The following is a 23,823-nucleotide window of genomic DNA, read 5'->3' as shown; positions in this document are numbered from 1 at the left end:
CTCCTTTCCTCACTGTCAGCTACAAGGAGCTCCCTTCAGAGCAGTCTTCCACGAGGGACACCTACACACGTGCCACCACTCAGCTTGACAAGGCCCTTGAGGTGATGGGGCCATCATTGAGGCAGTGCCAATGGCTGTGACAGCAGTCTGAAGGGAGTGGGGGGCTGTGTGGCCAGCACAGGTAGTCAGAGGGAACCCCTTATGAAGTCCCCTCCCTTGTTACACTTGCCTCAGGTCTGCATGAGCTTGGCTGGGAAATGAGACACCAGCCACACTAAACACTGCCACACAAGGCCTGTCCTGCCTGGGCTGGTCAACGATTTGTTCAGGAACATCCCCTCAGTGTCTATGCTCATGGCTGTGTTGTGGACATACACACTTGTTGAAAAGCTAATTGCTGGCTCATGGGTGACCAGATCAATCTGTCATATGGAAGGTGGGGCAGACCCACACCTGCATGCTCCTCCCTGTGGTGACCATGCACAGCCATCTCCCTTCCACCTTCAAGTACTTGTTCTGGGCCACTAACTCAGCCCAGTCACTTCCTAAGAAGACTGAATGGCAGCTGGATGCTCCTTTGGATCCCAACGGGCTGGGATTTGGGGGCAACCTCCTGCCCAGGAGCCACATACTCAGCCCCTCCCTGCACCTCCTCACTGTTACACTGTGACCACGTTTCCCCCTTCATCACACTCTGTGGTTCCCTGGGAGGGAGGCTCCTTGGTGGCCCCCAGCAGGGGTGTGACACCTACAGAGCAATGAAGAATGTGGGAACCTGGGTGGCCAGTCATGACTAGGATCATCCCCCAAGTTCAGGAAGGGGCCGAGGGCAACAGAAGCTGGGGGTCCAGGTGCCCATGTCCAACCTCTAAATGCCCAGTGTTAGGACAAAAAGGCTGAGTGAAGACACACGAGACAAAACTCTTTGTAGATATTTATTCTACTTCAAATAACAGAACCTGACAGCCCAATATACAGTGATAAAATACTCTGCAATATAAATACAACTTACAGAAATTTCTATCAACAAAACCTAAAGAAACTTCATTTTTACCTTTGTATATTTAGACAAAAAAACTCTACACAACATATTAAATATTGGAAATGACACCTACTTCAAGGTAATTTAAGCTAGTGACACTTGTTTTATAACACAAACACCCCAAGTAGATAAGTTCTCCATATTTCCATAACTTAAAAATTTGTGCTATGAAGTGAAAGTCTGTAGTGATGTGTAATGCAATAGACTCCAAAAGAACATGTGAAATGCTCTAATTTTACATCTGAAAAAGTAAGTTTAAGAAAATATAAAAATTATCAACATGTATTTTGTACAGTCAAATAAATTAGCCAGGTTTTCTCTATTTCACACTTCAGAAGGACATCGTGGGGTAGATGGAAATGTCCACGTCTTCCTGTTGAAGTCGGGGCCGTTTCTTCTCAATCCTGTCTAACTCTCCAGCACTTGAAGGACGTTTTATTTTATGACAGATTACTAACCCAAGGATTATATTTGGGCGTGGTGACTCAAGACCTGAAAACAAAATATTTGTGTGAATTTTAGAATCTAAATCCAGTTTTCATCCTTCAGAGGTAAATTTTATTAAGGGCTTTCATGTGGGAAATTCTGTGGGAAAGTAAAGCCGAGTGTTTTAGGAGCTTATTGCAAAAGAACGAATGGTTCCCGTCCCATGAAGTCACCACCAGGCCTACCTAGCCCTGATGGTGGCCGCTGAAAGGGAGGGATTAGTCCCCTAGCCACCAACTACAGAACCAAGTGCCCAATTCAAGAGTAAACTCACCCCAACTGTCAGAACTTGTTACATGTTTTATAAAAAATTACACACAATGCTAAAGCAATAGCATGGTGGAGGCGGCGGGAAGGGCACTACAGCAATGACTAACATTGTTCACCTGCAGGGATCAAAAGTGCGTGTGGACCAGCATGTCTTTTAAACAAACGCATCTCAGATACGCTCTTATGTGCCTCTTGTGACATATCCAGAAGGTAACAGCCCTTTTTGTCATTCACTTATGAGTTGCAACACATAAGTTAAGCTAAATATACTAGTATTAGGTGTTAATGATTAAGGACCAATTCAACTCAATTTACAATGACCAAAAGGATCATAATCAGTAAAGCACAAAAACCATTAGGTAAATTCATTAGTTTCTGGTACCAGAATTACAATGAATGAAACAATAATGCTCACTGAAATAGCTAGAGTAGATGTTTGAGGCTTAGAAAAAAATTCAATGAGCATTAATTTATCAAAAACTAATGTTTGAGTCTTTGTAAACACAGGGCTTGTGCTTAAGTAAAGCACCGAGGCATTCAGCACACTGGTGGGGAAGGACAGTCACATGGAGACAGACTGGGAGCTTTGGGGTACAGCATCCGTTTACAGAATAGGTATTTGTTAAGAAACGGTTACTCCAAAGATCCTAAGTTGTGACAACTTACATCAGGAATGCTAACATTCCCATAATGATCTCCCACCCCCACACTCACACTCCATCAAGAATTCCCAAAGGGGAACTAACTAAACAGACAAGTCACAAACAGTAACTTACAGAAAAATGGTTCACGAAGGACAGAATATTTGTTTCAATAGCATAAGGATACAATCAGTCAAACTGTATAAATTCAATTTACAGATAACATTACATAAAATACAGGAGGTAATCACACTTTTTTCTTACAATTTAAAGCACTGCTAAGATTGTCCTGTTCTTTTTGTGATTTAGAGATGATCACACATCACTTCACAGTGTTGTTTTCATAGTTCTAAATATGTTTGCTTTGAGTCTTCCAAAATTCAGTACGGAATTGATTACCGACAGCTGAGCACACAAGTGCAGGTGGATGTCCTGCCCGCCACTTAGGAGGAGGACGCCAGGTTGAACTCGGGCAACCCGGCCCCCGCAGACTAACGCCGCTCTGCTCCCCTCCCTGCTTAAGTGTGTCCTAAAGGTCACCTGCTTCACAGGCTGCTGTGTAAGAGATTCGTATTGAAGGCACCCACGGGTGAGCTGTGAACACAACATATCCTAGTACCATGCCACCCTCCTCTCATGAGAACTTTCTGTCAAAACGTCCTCTCCCTGCCCCATCTGGTAACAGCAGTGTGTCAGCAAAAGAAAAGGCAAAGGAGGGGATAGCATGTGGCGTCTGGCCACCACACTGAAGAGCACTTCCAAAATTTCCTGCTTGGCCAATGCAAAGAGCAACTTATCAACTTAATTTCCTAATTAGTATTCATTAAGGATATTTTAACTTCAAATAGTATTTCTTTCACCATAATAGATATTTACCAAATACTTTATAGCTAATTTAAACAGACAGTTTTGGGGTTTGGTCAATTGTTAAATCAGCTATCAGGGCCTTTGTGGACAAACTATCTCTGCTGCAGATGGTCCCAGAGCTTCAGTACAGGTTTAACTGCTGAGCACATTCGGACCTACTGAGTCACAGCTGAAGTTCTGTCTGTGGGGCAGCTCTGTAAGCCAGGCTCTCTCCCTACAAACTTGGTTTCAGGAGCAGAAGTAGGAGTGGGCTTGGCCGGGGTGGGGGTGGGGCACCAGACAGGAAGGACTGGGGGGTCTTTGCATGCGGAAGTCACCAGGGACTACCTCACTCAGGGAAAGGCTCAACTTCTAAAGGGCTAACATCAGGGCTCTTGCACAAATCAAGTTTCTTTCATGAATCAACTGCGTGTGCTGGGTTAACCATTGTGTTAAACTCAGGAAGATTTGGTCCCCAGGCTTCATAATGTGGTTCACTCAACTATCTTTTAATACCCTAATATGCTTATTGATGAAAACAATTAGTATATCCCAGCCCTGGCAAGCTGGCTTTGACCTTTGTTGTCTTATACATCAGAGGTGAGGTTACTTAATATTTATGTTGGTCTTGAAAACAGCAAGCTGTCTAGAGATTGGGATCTAAAAGCAGCTGGTTTTTTAGATGCTTTCAACTCTCGCCCATCTCATCTGCACACACTGGGAAATGATCTAGTAAAGCTCCACAGTTTTGAACATCCCCAGCAAAATTCCCAAAGTTTTTAAATTTAAATAGGCCTTTCCCAAAATGCGTACCCCTATCCTGAAATAGTCAAATCTTATCACCTGACTCACATATTTGTTATGTTATGGTTGCATGAATATTTGAAATATAACTAGCACCTTGGAAATAACTTATATTCCTGGAAGAAACAATAAAATTCACCTATCTTGGACCTTAGAAGAAATGTTTACTGAGATGAAGGGACTTGTCTCAAATCAATGATGCTCTACACTGCTGTAAGGTGTGTCCAGCATGACGATACCAAACACATGAGGGCAAAGGGAAACATGAGCACCCCCAACTGTGCCCCACATCTAGGGGAGGAGCAAGAGAGGACCAGGTTTCCCAGGGGTAACTCTCTGGGTTCACTCCATTTTGGTAGCTCCTGTGTCATGAGTGTTAACCTGGAGAGTGGTGTGTGTCCCAAGAAAGCGCAGAAGAAAAGGCCACAAGGGCTGCAGCAGGGAAGAGGCAGCCCCATGGGAGGCCGGGCACCAGCTGGGCACAGGATGGTACTTCCCCACCTCCCATGTGAGGGCTGCTGTGAGGTTTACAATTCATAAAGTGTGTGAAAATAGGCAAGTAAGTAGGTGAGATATTGAAAGACCAGCTTCAGTTAAAATGTGCCATCTTCCACAGAGGCGACACCCCCACCTGATGCCCTCCAAAACACCAGCGTGTACAGTGTATATGAAGACTTTTTAGATCCATGTCTGTATCCGTTGAGTTCATGGTGGAAGGTCTAGCCTCAGACTCAGTGGTTAGAATTAAGCCACATATATGGTAAAAGAAACCAAGGACAAGGGTTACATACTGATACTAATCAATTCCTCTGTGGGCATTTAATTCCAAAAAGTTGGCATGAGTCAAGCCCATGCCAGGTGTTAAGAGTGGGCTCCAGTTGGTGCTGGGGCCATGCTGGGAGTGATGGATTCCAGCCCCCGACACAAGTCCAGGAAGTGGAGGGGCCCGTACAGGATCCCAACTCAGCAGGACTCCATGTCACAGGAGAATATGTGTGGGTATCACATGTTCCTAATTACCACCCAGAAAGTTGGTGCTTACCTGGTCCCTCAAAGGGCAAGAGTGCGGATGGAATAGGGTCCTTAGCACCCAGTGGAATGAGGTAGAGGTTCTTGATGTGCCTGGTCTTATTAGGTACAACACCAAAACGGCCACGACTGCTCAAGTAGGAGTAGAGAGAAACATAGGCAACCTTTTCTTCCTCTGTCAGGGGATGAAAGCGGATCAGACAGAGCTCCTACAATGCAAACAGAGGACAGGGGAAAGACTTTACCTGTGGCCATGAGAGGAAAGCATCTGCTTTAAAATTTGTACCCAAACCTCAAAAGTACAGCCTGAAATGGGAGATTTTAGCAATTCTGATTTTGACTTTCATAGCCTTATTGTCCAACATTTGAAATAATGAAATAATGAAGTAGTAAAAGAAATTCACAATCAAGCATCCGAATGCTTGACTCCAGTCTTGGTTTCAGCAGGACACCCTTTAAAATGACTTCTACTCACAGCCTCAATTTCAGAGAGCTCTCCTGTGAGAGGGACAGGCCATGTAAGGTGTAGGCTTAGCCACGTCTGCAGCAAAGTAAGCTTTCCCGCACGCACAGCGGCTGTGGGCAGAGTGAGCAGCTGCACGATCTGCAGCCATTCCCTGTGTGTCTCCACATGGGAGGGTTAAACTAGGCACAGGGTCTAATCCCTTTTCAGGATCTGATGGAAAACTGTACACACAGACACACGCAGCTGTAGCTAAATCTCAGGGGTTCCCCAAAAATCAAAACCCATTCAAGAGCCGAGGCTCGGTGCCTTTTGCCAGATCACCTCCAAATTCCCATTGTACTCCTTCAATCATAAAAAAATAAAAATAAAAATGAGGAAATAAAGTTTTTACATTTTTTTTACTAAAATGTAATCATATAGACATGACTACAGTAAAGAAAAAAAAAACCCTTCTATCAGTGTATTTCTCAAACACACCATCACACAGGAATGTAACTATATAAACTTACTTTAACATTCACCTGAAAGTATCTAGTAAGTTGCAGGCTGACATTCCAACTGTTAACCATCAAAATGAAAGGTTAAAAAAGATGTTTAAATAAGCTCTATGTTCCATTGTTGCAGAGACTATACTATAAGCGGATACCTTAGACACAGAAGACTTGAGTTCACCAACATAATCCCAAACCATCTTCGGTGCGATCCTCCCACCGATGTGAATTGTGTTGGGCAAGTCCTAAATAAAAAGTACTTTGAGTAAATCACCTGTGAAACTCTAGTGTTCAAAAAGAGACTAATGCAGTCACATGAAGGCACCAAACAACCCAAAATTCAAGAAAACAACAATTCCAAGGAAAATGGTGATAACCGTATTAAATACTGACTGGTGAACTACCATCCAGGATTACAAGCTCCCAAACCCAAAGGTGGTGTAATAACCTTCTGACAAACAGGATTGTTTAGAAACTACTGCGCAACCTTTTTATGTAATCTTTTGTGAACACACACACACACATACAGTAATGATTCAGTTATTACCAGGATAACTGACTTGCCACTCCTTCCTAAGGTCATAAATTCTAGTGCCATCTTTGTTAACTTTGAAAAATGAAAGACCTATCAGGAGGTTACACCTGCCACCCACACTATGCAGGTTACAGACGCCTGGCCATGCTGGTGGCTGGGCACACACGTGTGGTAAATGCCCTTGCTAAACAGATCACTGCTAAACAGATCACTGTTCTGCCCCACTGCTCAAATTTCTGCTCTGTGCAAACCTGCTGGCCCACTGCGGCAACCATTATCTTGCTTTCAGACGTACTTAAGTAACCAGGCAGCCAGCGTAAGAGTGTCACATGTCTGCCTGTAGTAGAGGAAATACTGTGAAAGACACATACACACAAGCACACACACATATACTCTTCGTACTAACCTCACTGAGATAATCAAAACACCCAGAGACAGGATATGCTTTAGTGACAAATTCTGCTACACTTTTCATGTTAATAAATCCTTTCCAAACAGTGTTCAGTTGAGATAAAAAGTGGGTCATATCTCCTTCTTCAGAGGAATGTGACTCAGAGACACTGTAAAACAAAACCATGAAAAATAAGGAAATCTGTGTACAATGAGAATTTCAAAAGAATGAAGACCATGTGTTTAAAAGTAAAAATTCCTGCAAGTTTTGGTAGTTTACTTTTGCCAATTAAATGTTTTAATCATAAGGATATAAATAAGACATTTTGGTCAAAGAACAAATAAACTGAATTGTATTTCTGAGTAAAATTAAGAGTTGAAATCACCAATTGCCTCCATTCATTAGTTCAAAAGAAAACTTCATTGGCTCTTTCAGACTATATCTGAAATACACACCTGATATACTGTGATGGAACTGACAAGTGTCCTGGGTCAGGGGATGAGGACGGCTTAGCCAGTATGAACCTGGGCACCGTCACAGAAGTCAAAGCAGGCATTGGTGTGTCTTGTTTGGTTTCTACCACGTGGGCACTGTCTGGCTGGGCTGCTATGGAGGCTGTGACTGTGCACAATCCACTTGGACCAGTCCTGGAGTCCCAGCTTGACATAATGACCGAGGTGATCACTGCATTCCCACGGCCTTCCACTGGGGAGAGCTCAGGAATGACATCTCCTGGGGGCCCAGAGAAATACTTTCTCTTCAGGTTTGGATGAGAAGCACTTTCCAGGTCTGGCTCAGAAGCATTTCTGGGCAGAGTTCCTGGTGTTCCTTCATCAGCTGAGTTAGGAACTGGATCAGATGGAGAGCTGACACACTTGGATTTTAAGTCTTCTTTCTTAGCAGAAGCCAGCAATTTCTGTTTTTTCAGAGGTGGCTCATCTTCTGATGAGGAAATGTGACCTGAGGTAAATGAGGAAAGACATGGTGAGAAATCTGGCACATCCAAGACCACAGCGTGCTCATGAGCAGATAATTGCTTACGAGAACCCAAAAGCAACAATGCAAAGAGAGGAGCTAACTTCATGAACTCCAGAAATCCATTCTACCCTTTTTGTTTGTTTGTTTAAACTCACCTTTACAAGGATTAGTGATTTTAAACAAAATCCAGTTTAACATTATCCCCAAATTATGCTCACCTGTACAGATTTTACAATTTAGATTAAAAAGTTGCGCCTCACGGTGGCTTGTTGTGTCTTTCAACAAACTGCTACGGACGTCCAGAAGGGGCTGGGGGCTTTTTTCAGGGACAGCTTGTACTGATTCTTGCTGTTCCTCAAAGAAAACAAAAAGGTAGGTCATTTATTTTCCAATGCCATTTCCAAATTAACAGCACACATGAAAAAAGGTGGATGTGATTAAGAACCGCTAGACGAAAAAAAAGGACCACTGGATACAAGTCCTTGAGAAGTAATGAAATTATATATATTTGTTATAAGCTCAGTGTCCTGCCCAATAAAAAAAAGGACCACTGGATACAAGTCCTTGAGAAGTAATGAAATTATATATATTTGTTATAAGCTCAGTGTCCTGCCCAATAATTTAAGACACCTAAAATCATTTGGAATGGAGAAATTTTACTCTATCTTTTCTGAACCCTGAAAATACCAAAATGCTCACACCTAAGTCTGACACGGGTGTAGAATCTTTTATACTGGGAATGGTTTCCTGTTTTTAATGTCAGTCTTTTTGCCTTCATGGCACAATTTAGTTCTGGATTCTATCACCTAAAATAAAAAAGACAAAAATCAAGTCCTCCACCTTGTTTTCCAGGAGGAAAGCATATCACTCCTGCAAACAGTGTATTATTTGACTTCTGGTAAAGTTAAGTCTCTGGTATCTGAAGCAGCCATTCTGAGTCAGTACTCACAGATGTCATCAGTTTCTCTTTCCCCCGGGAAATTTCCTTAGATCCAAGTTCTTCTGGCTTCATTCTCACAAGTTTTGCCAAAGAGATTTCTCCACGCAAAACACGACGGAAGAGTCCCTATAAAGAAACATCATTCATTCATTCATCCATTCATTCAAACAATATCTGTGTGTGTTAATGTGGAGGCTACAGAAACAACAAAGCAGCACAAGAAGCTCTGCCTGGAGGTTCAAGGACCACTGGACAAAAAACCAAAGCTTTCAATGGAAGGCTGCACTGCACAGAGCCCTGCAGAGGCGCGACCTCACCTGCCTCCCAAAGCAGTCCCTTGAGAGCACGCACCAGGCCGCCCAGCTGAGAGCAAATGGAGGCACAGAAAACATGCGTTTCAAAGTCAAGCAAGGCCCATGTTGCACTGATTCTTCTTTAAAAAATAAAAAGTCACCTCCACAGGAAAAACAAAATCATGTACACAATTTGGAATACAGGTCAGAAATATACAGTATTAGGAATACAGACAGGAAGAAATGACTTGTGCTGGGGGGCTGTTAACCACGCTGAGATGCAGAGTATCTGTCCCTGGTTCTACTGCACAGCTAAGAGCTCAGAGAGTGACACAGAGGACCAGAAGACTGTGAGCCCTGGAGGCAGGAGGCAAGAGACTGTACCAGACAAGCAGCTCAGCCTTCTCAGATTCCATTTCCATTTTCATTGCAGGAGAACCCCCACTCCATGGCTGCTATGAGGACTGAGCTGCCCTGCAGCACCCGTCGAAATGATGAGAACTGGAGGGGCTGCTCCTTATTATTACTGTGAAGTAGCCCAAATTGTCGGGCTCACTCAAGTGATGATGAGAGAAAAGAAAATAAGGCAGAAAAGGCTGTCTGTAGCCAGAATATGGTCACACCCATATTCTAGATTAAAGAATCTGTACTTTACTTTAGAGCAAATGAAGGGATGGGCATGTGATTTGGCACTGTAATGTTTAGAAGAGGCCAACCTGGTGAAATAAAAGATGAACTTAAGCCACTGAGATCACTGACAAGAGTCCACTTAAGGTAGGGAACAGAAAGATCCTCAAATAACACCAAGTACATGGGGGCATACAGAAGTGTCACAGAGGATAAAAATACTTTCTAACTTTCACGGAAAGAATATAAATGTTGCAAATGCTCTTTGATGTATTACTGTGAAACTCAGCTAATAGAAAACACACACCAAGTTTCCCTCTGCGTCAGGAATATTGCAGTACACAGAGACCACACACACCTGATTTTTAGGATCCTTGAGGTTGAACAGGAGGCTGCGGTATTTCCTCATGTAGCGAATATCTGTAACTTGAAACAAGTTAAACATTTCCTTCTCCAGATGAAGGGCGATGTTTCCTACTTCTTTCTCTGTCATGATTAAGTCATCACTGTCACTGACTCTGAATGGAATGAAAAAGAAACTACATAAACCCCTTGAATTTGGATACATTACATTTTTGAAACAGTGGGGCAATCTCAAAATGATCACGCCATACATGGAAGAGCTTCCACAGATAAAAGCCAAGGACAACAGCCCACCTTTTCCACAAAATCTCTTTCAAGGAGCATCTTATATTCTGCCGAATTTGTGAACTGGGCTGTGACTGGGCAGGGCTCCAGGTCCCAAGGTGTCCTGGGACTGGAGAGGCCACAGGAAGAGAAGTTGTTACCGGCTTCCCAATGGCTCCAACCAAAGCAGCAGATCCAGGGAACTGTCTGGAAGCCACCGTCTGCATGACAGCAGAAGTGCCACCTGATGGGGTGCCCGAGAGCCACGGCTTTTGTGAGATGGTGCCCTTGAAGCTAGAGGGTGCCTTTTTAATGGCCAGTTTGGCTGCTGCCACATTAGCAAATGGAGGAGACATCTTTGGAGTGAGATGTCTTGGTGATGGTCGTTTGCCCACCAAGCAGCCCAGGGAGGCTTTTCTCTTTGAGGCCGAGGCCACCGCTGCCTTCTCCTCTGCTCTTCCATCTGCCTTCCTGGCTGCAAGAGAAAGCGCAGGTGTGCGGGTGACACAGGAGAACAGGCTTCAAAGCACGCCCACCCTTAACTAGGCATTACTGAATAGGATACATCGAGAAAAAAGGATTTTTAAAATCTTAAAATTCAGAAAAGAAGCATAATTAAGGGCTGTCAGCAGTATTTATTATAGACTATGGCTTATTTCAGATAGAAAAATGCTTTATTATTTTATTATATTAAAGCTTTTACTTTGACCAACAAACTCCATAATCAAAGACTCAATTTACTCCTCAGTTGAGCTTTAAAACTGAAGGACAAACTTCATTTTACCCAAAAAACAAATAAAAATACCCTACATAGGTTTAGGATAGCACTACAGAATTCAAGTGCAATTTTCTTGTAAACTTGAGTTTCAAAACTCTTTTCAGGAAGGGTAAACAGACGAGTGCTCCTTACATGCACATTCAACCCCGAGTGGACCTCTGTGGCAACCACATCTGAGCGGGGGGGAGGGGGGGTTCACATGCCACATTGTCCTACTAGACGAGTCACTTGTAGGTGATGCCATTAATGAAATATGGAAAGGTGAGAGGAATTTGCAAGATGGGGAAAGTCAATCATGTTTCCATACTAAGAATTGGCAACCAACAACATAATAATGTTGCTATTTAAATGTCCCCCTTTAAAGCCCTCTAGTCATTATTCAATTAATGTGGTAAACAGTAAATTAGTGCTTTTAATTAAAACAAGGATTATAGTCAAAAGCTCAAAAAAAACCCTCAAAAGCCCCCAACTTGCACAAAAACCTTTACATGCCAGGAAAGAACCCATTGCATTATAATCCTATATAGTCCACCAGAACTCAAAGATCAGAACTGCAGCCCCTCAGCTAGGCAGGGGCTCTGGTGCAGACGGCATGTCAGTGGATGATGCTTGTTTGGCAACAGTACATGAAAAAATGCTCAGCATCAATAGTCATCAGAGAAATTCAAATCAAAACCACACCGAGATATCATCTCACTCCAGTTAGACTGACCATTATTAAAAAGACCATTAATAACAAATGCTGCTGAGGATATGGGGAAAGGAGAACTCTGCTACAACGTTGGTGGGGCTGTAAATTAGCACAGCCACTATGGAAAACAGCAAAGAAGCTTCGTCAAATACAGACAGCACTACCATATGATGCAGCAATCCCACTACTGTATATATATCCAAAGAAATGGAAATCACTTCAAAGGGTTACCTGCACTCCCACGTTCACTGCAGCTCTATTTACAATAGCCAAAATATAGAACCAACCTCCGTGCCCATCGACAGATGACTGGATAAGGAAAATGTGATACATGTACACAATGGAATACTACACAGCTATGAAAAATGAATGAAATTCTGCCATTTGTAACAACCTGGATGAGTCTGGAGAAAATTATGTTGTGTGAAATAAGCCAGACAAGGATAGATAAATACCACATGCTCTCACTTATAACTAGGTGCTAAGAAAGAAAGAAACATAGAAGCAAAGTAACAAAGAAACAGAAAAGACTACAATTCCTTGAACTTTCAGAAGGACAGAAGAAACTAACGGTTACTAGAGATGTGGGGATGGAGGGAGGGAGGGAGTTTGGGGCATGATGGATCAGGTAAAGGGCATAAAGAAAAATCACGATTTGTAATAATGAATATGCTAATAACAATATTTTTAAAAGTAAGACACTTTAAATACAAAAAGAATGTCATTATTGGCTTTCAAGAAAATTCCAGCTATGTGGATTACATTAAAAACCAGCTGTCAAGCTAAATCCTTTATCAGAACAAATTTTGATATTTCGTCAAATTGGGAGGAGAATGCTGGTTTAGATATACAATATCTGGTTACTCCCAGCCTCATTTATTTGTCACTGACAACTCTGGGAGAGACAGAGAAAATGGCTTATGCAACTTGTAAAAAAAAACACAGACACACCCTCCACCACTAGCTTTAAATTTCTACACAACGATCTTGGGATCTGGTATTCTACCATATGTTTGTTTTAGTAAAGGAAATTTACTCATGATTTCAATGCAATGTTCTTCTGGAGCCAATGCCAGAATTTATCCTTGAGGACACATGTACTCCTGGATCCATTTCACACTGTGCCTGGCCACCTGTGTGGCACACACACATGAGCGGGAGGACAAGGCTTTCAGATGGGGAACTCACACAAGCAATTATCTGGGTTTACATCTGCAGGCTATTAAGGTTTTCCTTTTCAACTTCCACAGCTAGAATTAAACTGCAGAAATCTGTTTTCTACTTAAAATCTGTTCACATCCCAAATGTTTTAAGTTACTTTACAAGACTTTAGGGAGTCCAATATACTGGGAATTGTGTCTGTAAATATAAAAGACCAGGCACTTCCATTCCAAAATTGTAATAAAGCACAAATACGTTAGAAAAGAATTTTTAGCACACTTCATGCCTTGAGTAATGGGGGGTAAACAGTGGAAACAAAGAGAGGCAATATGGAAGCAAACAGATATAATAACACAAGAGAAACACCATTTTCTTGGGGAGAACTAAAAAGCAAACTGTGTCTGTAAACTAAGGAAATTATACAGAAATCCACCCCCCCAAAATTTACAAAAATTGCATGTTAATCGCATCACCTTGAGAATGTGAAGGATAATTTAACAGGCAGGGCACCTCCTTAAGCAGGAGCAGAGAGCTTCCTGCACAGAAAGGCCCAGTTCACTGAGCAGCTATACCTGTGCCCACACACCGAGGGCAGCACCAGCCATGTGGGAGCAGAGGATGTTGTCAAGGCCACCTCCACAAGCAGCAGCAATGCTCAGCTCTACACCACAGGACTTCTCACAATGTACACAGTCACACAGACTGGAAATGGACCCGATATCAGCCTCAGGACCCCCACCCCCTGAAAGCATTTCTGCAGCCAGTCAGGGAGACAAGGGTCTTCATGGGGTGCAGTTATGATAGGCTGTGTGCATGCTGCCCCCTCCCACTATACCTGTCAGGACTCAGAGGATGTGCCCTGCTACCAAAAAGTCAGAGATGTTTGGTGGGAGAGAGAGGCAGAGGCACGTTGAACTTGAATTATTTTACCCATGACCCTACTCTCCTCCCAATCATCATTTGGAAAAATGACATTTCTGGGGAAACAGAAAATGATCACAAGCAAGTAGCTAAAATGTATGTCCCTTATAAATTTTAGATATCAATCAATTTCAATTTTGAGATGTAGCGATGTGCTGGGAAGGTTAATTAGCCATATCAGTGTCAGTGAAAAGCTGATGGAAGAAGTGGGAAAGGCCAAAGGAGAAAACCTATGAGTACAGAAATTACCCTCTCTGATCTGGACTTCCATCCATCCCTGTCCCCCCTCAAAAAGTGAGTGAAGTAGGAGATTACTTCCCCATCTTTTCCTCTCTCCAATGTGCACAGTCTCCTCAACCCCCACACTTGGAGTATTGGGGTCTGCTCTCCAATTCTGGTCAACACAGAGAAAAACTAACTGAACTGAAATTAATCATCCAAATTATCTCTTCTGTGGTTATTTATACCCCCCAGTTTTTCTTTCCTTTACTGTTAAGTGCATATAATCAATTTAATTAAAGCATTTTAGCAGAATGTTAAAATGTGACTGCTCCAATCCCTTTCCCAGATATGAGATACTTATTTTAACATCTGTTCATTGGCTCTAAAAGTGCTGTTTTGCATAGGTGCTATAATTGGATGAACATATGAGACATGCTATTTGCTGGCTTCAAATTCTCAGCTCAAACAAGCTAAGGTGTATGGAGATTCATTATAACACAGTAACAGGTTAACTCAATTGGGATTCCATTTCTTACGTCTTGGGCTGCTTACATAACCAAAAGGAATTACTTTTTTTATATACATATATAGACCACAATAGATCTAGCACCTACCTACAGAAGTACCGCCCCACCAAGTGATGTGTTCAAAGGACAATAAAAAGGAAAACACAGAACACATTTATAATCCTGAAATCTAGGGCTATTTAATCTTTTTGGTGTTTATTTTATAAGGCACAAAATGCACTATGAACACCATAAATAAGAACTGATTTGACCATAGTTTTATGATAGAATAAAATGTATCGGATGGATTGAATTTAAATTTTTAATTTAACGGTGCAGCATTAGTCTCAGAAACAAGATGCATGATCGAATCAACAAGCTGCGTGATCTAATCGGGTTTAATGGATCTATTTGGAATATCCTCATTACATTAATTTGAAATGTATGCCAGGGTATGACCTTCAATAGTCTGATCTTTCATAATAGCTTAAGAAATGAGCCAGGAAACCAGTCACACTTAGAATTCTCAGCACTTTCTCTTTAGTGAGGACACCCTGCGGTTCCACATGGGCAAGCACACCCCTCACTCACTGTGGGATCTACAGAGCAGCAGTAAATGCCCTTCAAAATTCAAATGCATGTTATCTGGGTGTGTACTATATGAGTAGGACATGAAAAAACTCCCACCTGTCCAGTCAGAGTTAAACTTAACTCCTGAAAAGCATACCTAAGTTGAATACGAGATGCAACACTAATTTGCAGAGGTTCACAGAACATATAAAAAAAAGTGCTGATTTTATGTGCTGAGATTGGATCATGTGGGAAAACTTAAGTTTTATATGGGCTGTAAGAAGACTAACTGATGTTTGGACAATGAGGAATTTTAAATGCTGGGCAGTCTATCTATTCAGATTTTGCTGAAGACAATACAAACGCTTATCAGAGCCTGATAAGGAAAACAGATGTAAAAACTTAATCATCAAGGTGAAACATTTACTAATGAGGTTTGTACACCTTTTTGGAAAACACTGACTGGAAGTCCCAAGAGATTAGAGATAGATCCTCAGTGTCAGGAGGCATCTTGCACTTGGGCATTCCCTTCCAGCACTGATGGTGCAGCCAGTGTTTATGAACAGCATTAAAACACAACTGCAACCCCCAGTCCGGGACAGGCTCAGGAAATGGCTGTCTGGAAAGAGTGGGAGGGGTCCAGGAGGCCAGCCCCCAGGTGATACATACGTTTGCACAACAGTGATGATGAGACAGTGGAAGTCTTTTCCAGCTTTACTGCACTGTAATTCTGGTTGCTTGCCCAGGACGGCATGCTGCTTTCACAAGTTGTCTCCTTCCCGAGGGATTTGCTCCTAGAAAAAGCCACCACCGCCTTCTTCACTGTGCCTTCTTTTTTTTCTGGAGCTGGTCTCTCGTGCAGAGAAGAGCTTTTAATGCCTCCCTGGATAATAAGTAAAACCCCAATTATTAAGAAGGCCAGAAAGTACACCTCCACTTCATTTCACTGAGCAAGAAAGGTCATAATCCTATACCTTCTTTGGGTCATCTACCCTGAGTCTGCACACCACATTTGCCTAGCAGCAGTCTGGCTACCTTTGCACATTGAGCTAACACTTAGCACTCCCACCTCTTATTCAGGATTCCAACTTTTTGAGTGACAAGAAGATCCCTGACACAGGACCCCCTGTAACCTTGCTGAGGTATGAAAGCAGTGACACAGGATGCACGAAGAGCACAAATGATGTTTCTTTATCCTCTGCCAGGCCCAGGGCATGCTTGGTGCAGCCATTTTCCTCCTGGGTGCAGCAGCAACCACTTCTTTGTCAGTTCTATGCTTTAAAACTACCAACTTTAAAAATTAAGTCACCTAAAAGTAAAATAAGCATTTGAAAATAATCAAGAAAACTCTCCAAACAGTGTTAGTTACACTTTGCTTGTCATAAATGTAACATCAACCTGAGCCGCAGGACAGGCCTGAGAGAAGAACCTGTGATTTCCAGCAATCCCTGAATTCTCCCCAAATTCCACAGAGTACCAAAGGCAGCCTCATCCACCTGGAAGCAGGCAAGAAGCAGAGCATGCCTGGAGTCCAAGGCAGGACCTGAGGGCAGCATCTCCTGCCTGGAAGCAGACACGGAGCACACTAAAAAACCCCTTCCACATGGGTGGGCCACCACAGCCACTACCACAGCCATGGCTGCTGCAAAAGCAGCTCAAGACCACCACAGTATCACAGCTGTCACGCAGACAGCCTACCAGATACCTAATGGCATTGACACCAGTGGAGTGTGGAAAAAGAAGAGTACAGCCTTCTCTTCAAAGCCCACTCCAGAGTAACAGAAGAAGCAGCAACTATTCTCTAACAGATGACCAGACATAAATATAGAGATACTAGAAATATGAAAATCCAAGAAAATATGACACCACCAAAAGAATACAGTAACTCACCAATACCAGACTGTATATAGCAAGAAACCCTTGCAAGGACATAAGGGGTATTATGAGCAACAATCTTAAAGGAACTCACTGACATAAGAGAAGACTCAGACAACATAAAAAAATGAGAAAAAAAATCTATGATATAAGGGAGGAAATTTACAAAGAGATTAATACCTTATAAAAGAATGATCAGAACTCATGGAACTGAAAGATTCACTCAACGAAATAACCCAATGAATAGCCTTAAGCAGCAGGATAGAACAAGCAGAAGAAATGATTTCTTATCTTGAAGATGAGCTTTTTAAAAATTACCCACGAAGGAAAAAAAGAAAAAAGAAAGAAAGAAAAGAAAAAAAACCTTTAAAAAAGGAAGAAAATCTAAGAGAGCTACAAGGCAACCTTAGGCACACAAAAATTCAACTCATGGGTGTTCCAGAAGAGGAGGAGAAATGAAAAGGCATGGAAAACCTATCCAATGAAATAATAATGGTAAACTTCCCAGGAACAGGGAGAGACATGGACCTCCAGACCCAGGAAGCTCAAAGATCCCCAAACAGATTCACCCCAATAATCCTCTCCAAGACACACAGTAAGTAGTCAAACTGGCAAAGCTCAAAGACAAAGAGAATATTTTAAAAGAAGCAAGAGAAAAGCATCAAGTCACCTATAAGGGAGCCCTTATCAGACTAACAGCAAACTTTTCAACAGTAACTCTGCAGGACAGAAGGAAATGGGATGACATACTGAAAATACTAAAAGAAATAAACTGCCAGAGAAGCACACCATATCCTGTAAGGCTATCCCTCAGAAATGAGAGAGAAATAGTGTATTTTCCAGACAAAAATTGTGGGAGTTTACCACCATGTCACCAGCCCTGTAAGAAATCCTCAAGGGAGTCCTACACCAGCAATTCAAAAAATAGTAATCACCCATCTTACTAGCCATAGTTCTGTTGAAACTGCTTCTTACAAAATTCAGTCGTGGTAGGTGATGTGTTTCAAGAAATTTATTCATTTCATCTAGATGATCTAATTTGTTGACCAACAATTATGCATAGTATTCTCCTATAACCCTTTTGATTTCTGTAAATTTCATTGTAATGACCCCTCTTTCATTTCTGATTTTAGTTATTTGAGTTTTCTTTTTTCTTAGTCTACCTAGACAAAGGTTTGCCAATTTTATGGATCTCATCAAAGTACCAACATTTACTTTCATTGATTTTCCCTACATTTTTTTCTATTTTGTTTCATTTTCTATACTCTAATTTTTATTATTTACATTCTTTGCTTGGTCTGGGCTTAGTTTGCTCTTCATTTTCTAGTTTCCTGAGGTGCAAAGGTGATTGCTGATTTGAGATCTTTCTTTTTTACTAATATATGTATTTATATTAAATAAACTTCTCTTTTAGCAAAAAATAAAACATAAGTAAATAAATAAAAACAGGTAAGCTATGGAGACAGTAAAAAGACCAGAGGTTATGGAGGAGGAATGGATGAATAGGTAGAGAGGATGTCAAGGCAATGAAATTCTGTGACAGTATCATGGTAGAAACACATCATTAAACATCTGTCCAAACCCACAGAATACACAAAAAAGTGTGAACTCTAATGGAAACTGTGGTCTTTGGATGACGATGATGTATAAATCCTTTTCATTAACTGTAACGAATGTACCACTTTGTTGGGCAATGTTGCTAATGGGACAGGCTACACATGTGTGGGTCAGGGGTATACATGGGAAATCTCTGTACTTCCTGCTCAATATTGCTGTGAACCTAAAACTGCTCTAAAAAGTAAAGTCTATTAAAAATAAATGAATAAAAATAATAAACAAACAATCTTGTGAGTGAGGTCTCAAATGAAGAACACAGACTTGTCCAGAGCTCACCTCCCTCCCAACTGCCCTGTTTGTCTACTCTCTATACAAACTCCGTCGGGTGACCACCAACTCTTTTATTCAAGACTGCTGCCAGTGTCCTGAAGTCTTATGTTCTCCATGCAGCAGTGAGTTAGCTGCTTTTGCTTTACTGCATTTATATGACTGAATTTCAGCTAATGGGTTATGAAAAAAAAATAGGTGGAAAAGGTGGAAGACAAAGGTAAAGGTGATACTATCTGCAGTACATCTGTATCTGCTTTCCCTTACATTCTACAAATAAATAAAAAAACAAGTCTCAGGGGGAAACACTGTTACACAAATTTTGCTCCAATTGTTCAAAGGGTGGTCTGAGTCAACTGACCTGAACACTATACTGTGCAAGACGGAGCTTCTCTGGCTTCATCTTGATCTTCTCCTTAGGTTTTGGCTTCTGTTCTTTGCTTGAACTTAAGCATTTCATAGTAGCTGCAGCATGTTTAAGAATGCGGTCCTTGCTGCAGTAGGCCAGGTTGGGCTGCACCACAGTGGAGCGCCCAGGTCTGGTACACCTGGAGGTGCCTGGAGCCTCTACCACCTGCAGAACAAAACAGGGAGCTTCAGACAGTGTGCTTGCCAATTTCTGCAGTTAAAATGCTGTGTAAAATCACTATGTGTAGTACCAAGCTCACTGTTTTTAATTAAGAGATGTCAATAATATTTTTAATATGAATAAAATCCTATCTTTACTTATTCAAACTACATGAGTGTATTTCCCCGAGGCAAGGTATTCACATTTTAACTGTCCTTCAAACCATCTGTGGTGGGCAGAACTCTAAGGTGACCCTTAGGACACCTGCCGCTGGTACATATGCTCTGTATAATTCCCTCCATCTTGAGCATGAGCAAGGTCCATGCACACGATGAGACTTCATACCTACAATCAGGTTCTGCTATAGGGCAAACGTGCAGTAATTGCACAGGTAAGCAAGGTCCCAAATGAGATGACCAGAAAGGACCCTGAAGAGAGAAACTGGCCTTTCCTAAAGAGAGGAGACTCCATTGCTGATTGTGAAATAAGCTACCCTGCTTTGGGAAGGCCAACCAAGTTTAGGATCTGAGTACAGCTGCTAGATAAAATACGGGACACACAACTAAATCTGGATTTCAGATAAACAAACAAAAAATATAAGTATGCCACAAAAATTGCATGGGACATACTTATATACTGAACAGCATGAGGGATTCTGGAAGGGGATCTGTCCCCTGCTGAGCCTCTGATGAGACAAGAGTCACAGCCTGACTGCAGTCCTGTTAAGATCCCAATCAGAGGGCCCAGTGAAGTCATGCCCAGGCTTGAGAACAACAGAAACTGAAACCATAAATGTGTGATGTTCTAAGCTAAGTTTGTGGTAGTGTGGTATACAGTAACAAAAACCTAATACAGCACAAGATGTACACTTGGTTGCTTCTGTGTTGATGGTCAAGACTAAAATACACATGAAGGCATCCCTCAAATGTACTTAAGTGAAAACTTATTTCTCAAATTAAATAATTAACATAGTTATTTTTCTTCCACAGAATCTGTTTTACTTAGAATAAAGTTTTATATAAGCTTAAGTAAAACACATTGACGATAAAGATGAAATGGAGAGATTTTCCTATTAATTTTTCTTAATGACTGTGATATTAACAGTAGTGTCATATTTCCATTTAGTCAGTCTTAATACTTTCATGGCACATTTATTTAAATGGCTCAGTCCTTGCACTTCCACCTTGCAGCTAACAGTGCAAGAGTGTTCATAAGGCAGAGATGCTTTGAGACACAGCAACCTCAAAGCCTCCTGTTTGGTTGGCCCCAGTTAGAGGACAAGCTGCCAGGGGAGGGGTGGGCCAGGGACTCAGGAAGGCCCAGAGTGAAACATGCTCTGAGTCATGTCCCCTCATGGGCACTGGAATGGAGATTATGAGCATGTGACATCTCTCCTCAACAGCAGAAGCTGACATATGTGGAAAAAATGAAGAATCACAGTCCCAGAGGGACATAAAAACCAGGTAGGAAGGAGTGTCAAGGAAATAGCCACAAGGCAGAGAAATGACACACTGAGCCAAGAATAGTGAGGGTCAGACTGATGCAGTCACCAAGACCACTCAGGGCTTCCCACACCAAGATGGCAAAAGAACCACAAGGCAGCTCGAGATGGTGTGTGTGGGTGGACAGGAGGGCACACGCATTTCAGCCATTCAAAAACAATGCTGCTGATACACATAAAATACATAAGTAACATCAAGAACATGGAAATAAAAGAGATTGTTAAGAATTAAGTGCACAACAGCTGATGAGGTAGGTACAGATGCTTGTCCAGATGGTGTGGGCAGGAGATGGGGGCAGAGCTCAGGAAGCCCCACCCAGATGCAGCACCTGTCTTGGTAGAAATTAGCTTATTTCAAGACAGAAACTTTCCCAACCTTGATATTTCTGCCAATAGCAAGTCTGGAACCCATAAGTTCATCCCCTTAATGTTTACCTCAGTAGGCAAAATACTCACAGGCTAGCAAAGCTTGAGTTTTTTCTTGCCACTTGGATTTGCAGCTTTCTCAACTCTCCTCTTTATCTTTTGGTCTTCACTAGATTTTTGCTCCACTGTTCCTGTACTTGTAAACTCTGTGTCATCAGCATCTCCAGGTCTAAATTTAGTTTCCTGATGGTCTGTGGTTTCTGCCTTAGTCTCATCCTGCACTTGCAGAACGGTGCAGTTTGGGCAGATATAATCTTCCCTGTTCCTTTCCAAAAGCCTTCCTCGAGCCTGAGAAGCGCCCCCAGAATTGCCACAAAACCGTTCTTCACATCAGTCACAGCAACTCATAAACCTGAAATCATAAAATAATGATATTAGGAATGGGACGTGAGGGACAAACACTTACTTTTGACAAATTAAGAAGTCCAATAGGTTTTAACATTCTATTGCTTAGAAAATGCAAATATACATAAAAGTACAGAGAACGGAACAAAGAACACATATGTCCCTCTACTGATTTTACTAACATTCAACTAAATTTGTGTATCCTTTTTTGGCTGGAGTGAACTATAGGCTATCCAGGCATTGTACCCTAACTACTTCAGTATATGTCTCCTCAAAACAGCAGTGATGCCTTTGTCCCACCAACAAGCCAATAGAGATTCCTTAACACCAAAGTCTAGCAAAGACTCTGAGCTGCCCCCATGTCCACACTGGGGTTCAACCAGTCTGCACCTGGCCCTCTGCTGTCTCCCAAGGAACAGTCTATGGGAGCACTCTCTGACAGATTACTGAGACCACGTGTGGGGTACTCGGCAGCCACTGGCTGCACATGGCTGGGTGGGGGCAGGGAGCTTCTCACCTCCTCCCATGCTCATCACTTTGACTATAAACAGCCACATGTTGGGTGGCTACCACAGGGGAGGGGTGGCTCTAGGCTGGCCTTTCATTCCTTTTTTGATAATGATGAGCTCATCTTTTTTGAATAAACAAATTATTCATCCAGCCTAGCTTTGTAACATTTAAAATCAAAACAAATATAAACACTATTTTCACCACCCGGATTTCTTTTAAAGCTGGGGCAGCCCATCCCTGTCCTCCCATGACCCACCTGTTGTTACGAGGCTGGAGACACATGCGGTCCAGGGTGTTGGGGTTGTGCAGCTCACATTCAGGCTTAGGCTTGCCCGAGTCCCTGCTCTCTTCACCTTTCACTTGCTGAGCTGCTGTCCTCTCCCACTGACTCTCTTGGTCATCGGTCACTGCCGGGGACACAACCCTCTGGACAGTCTCTGGCTCTTGCTTGCTGGGCAGAGCATTCTCGACAGTATTTCCTGCCTTGACATGCACAGTGTCTGTGGGATTCTCCTCCCAATGCTTCTTTCTTAGCTGATTCTGGATGCCTTTCAGGGGCCTGTCAGGTGGCTCTTGCTCTCGCTTTCCCCAAAGGCGATTCTGAAGCTCCATCAAAGTCAGGCCATCATTGTCATTGTCGGAAGTGTCCTCCTTTTCCTTGCTTCCTCTGGCCTTTCCAGAAGAGGCAGGTCGCTCCTGTACACTCAAGGAACCAGAGTGGGGGCCACTTTTCATCTCAGAGTTACTTCCTATCCTCCCTTCCAAGGCAGTTTCAACATCTGGGACTGGACAAGACATTGGCTCACTGGAATCTTCAAAGGAGACATGAGCGTTCTTCCTTCCTCGGCGCTGAACTATTGTGAGGGATTCCTCCACTGGCTCGGTGCACTGTGGCCACGTCCCACTGCGTCCCAAGGCCAGGCTGTGCTGCCGTGGGGGCTGCTGCCCCTGTGAGCCTGCCTCCACATCTCCCACACTCTCTCGCTTAGCAACAGTTGTTCTTCCGAATCCCTTGGTTTTGATGAAGGCTTTCCTTGTGGGTTTGATCATCTCAGGTACGTCCTCACTGCGCAGGTCACCTTTACCTTCCATACCTAATGAGAAAATGTAATCACATCATGACCAGCAAGCCACTGAGCAAAAAGATGACACAACCTCAACCACACACAAGAGGGAACACAACCTGTCTAACTGTAAATAAGAACAGGATGAAATGGAACAATCCTCTACCTACAAGATGTGGGACTGTGCATGAACTAAGCCCTGTTGACCAGTGTTTCATGAAGTGTGGCACGTGAAGTGTGGCACATAAGATGATTTCAGGAGACTCATTAAGGAAACTTTAATAGTTACATATGTAATGTTTGGTAGGAATAAACAGTCAGCAACTCAAATGTGT

General features: G+C 42.5%; 1 protein-coding gene and 1 pseudogene across 1 annotated transcript; one reads left to right on the top strand and one right to left on the bottom strand.

Annotated features, from left to right (window-relative positions):
* The window catches only part of LOC134376077 (E3 ubiquitin-protein ligase TRIM17-like), a 640,782-nt pseudogene that overhangs the window by 514,169 nt on the left and 102,790 nt on the right, over nucleotides 1-23,823 (top strand).
* Nucleotides 5,106-23,516, bottom strand: LOC134374782 (death-inducer obliterator 1-like). Its single transcript, XM_063092758.1, is given in 14 exon segments — nucleotides 5,106-5,327; nucleotides 6,231-6,320; nucleotides 7,017-7,170; nucleotides 7,457-7,961; nucleotides 8,198-8,333; nucleotides 8,679-8,732; nucleotides 8,735-8,785; nucleotides 8,929-9,045; nucleotides 10,198-10,357; nucleotides 10,497-10,941; nucleotides 15,985-16,198; nucleotides 19,436-19,648; nucleotides 21,600-21,921; nucleotides 22,681-23,516. Coding segments are annotated over 14 exon segments (3,519 nt in total).

Source organism: Cynocephalus volans, chromosome 4 (genome assembly GCF_027409185.1).
Source record: "Cynocephalus volans isolate mCynVol1 chromosome 4, mCynVol1.pri, whole genome shotgun sequence".
Taxonomy (NCBI): domain Eukaryota; kingdom Metazoa; phylum Chordata; class Mammalia; order Dermoptera; family Cynocephalidae; genus Cynocephalus; species Cynocephalus volans.
This window is presented reverse-complemented; position numbering and strand designations above follow the sequence as displayed.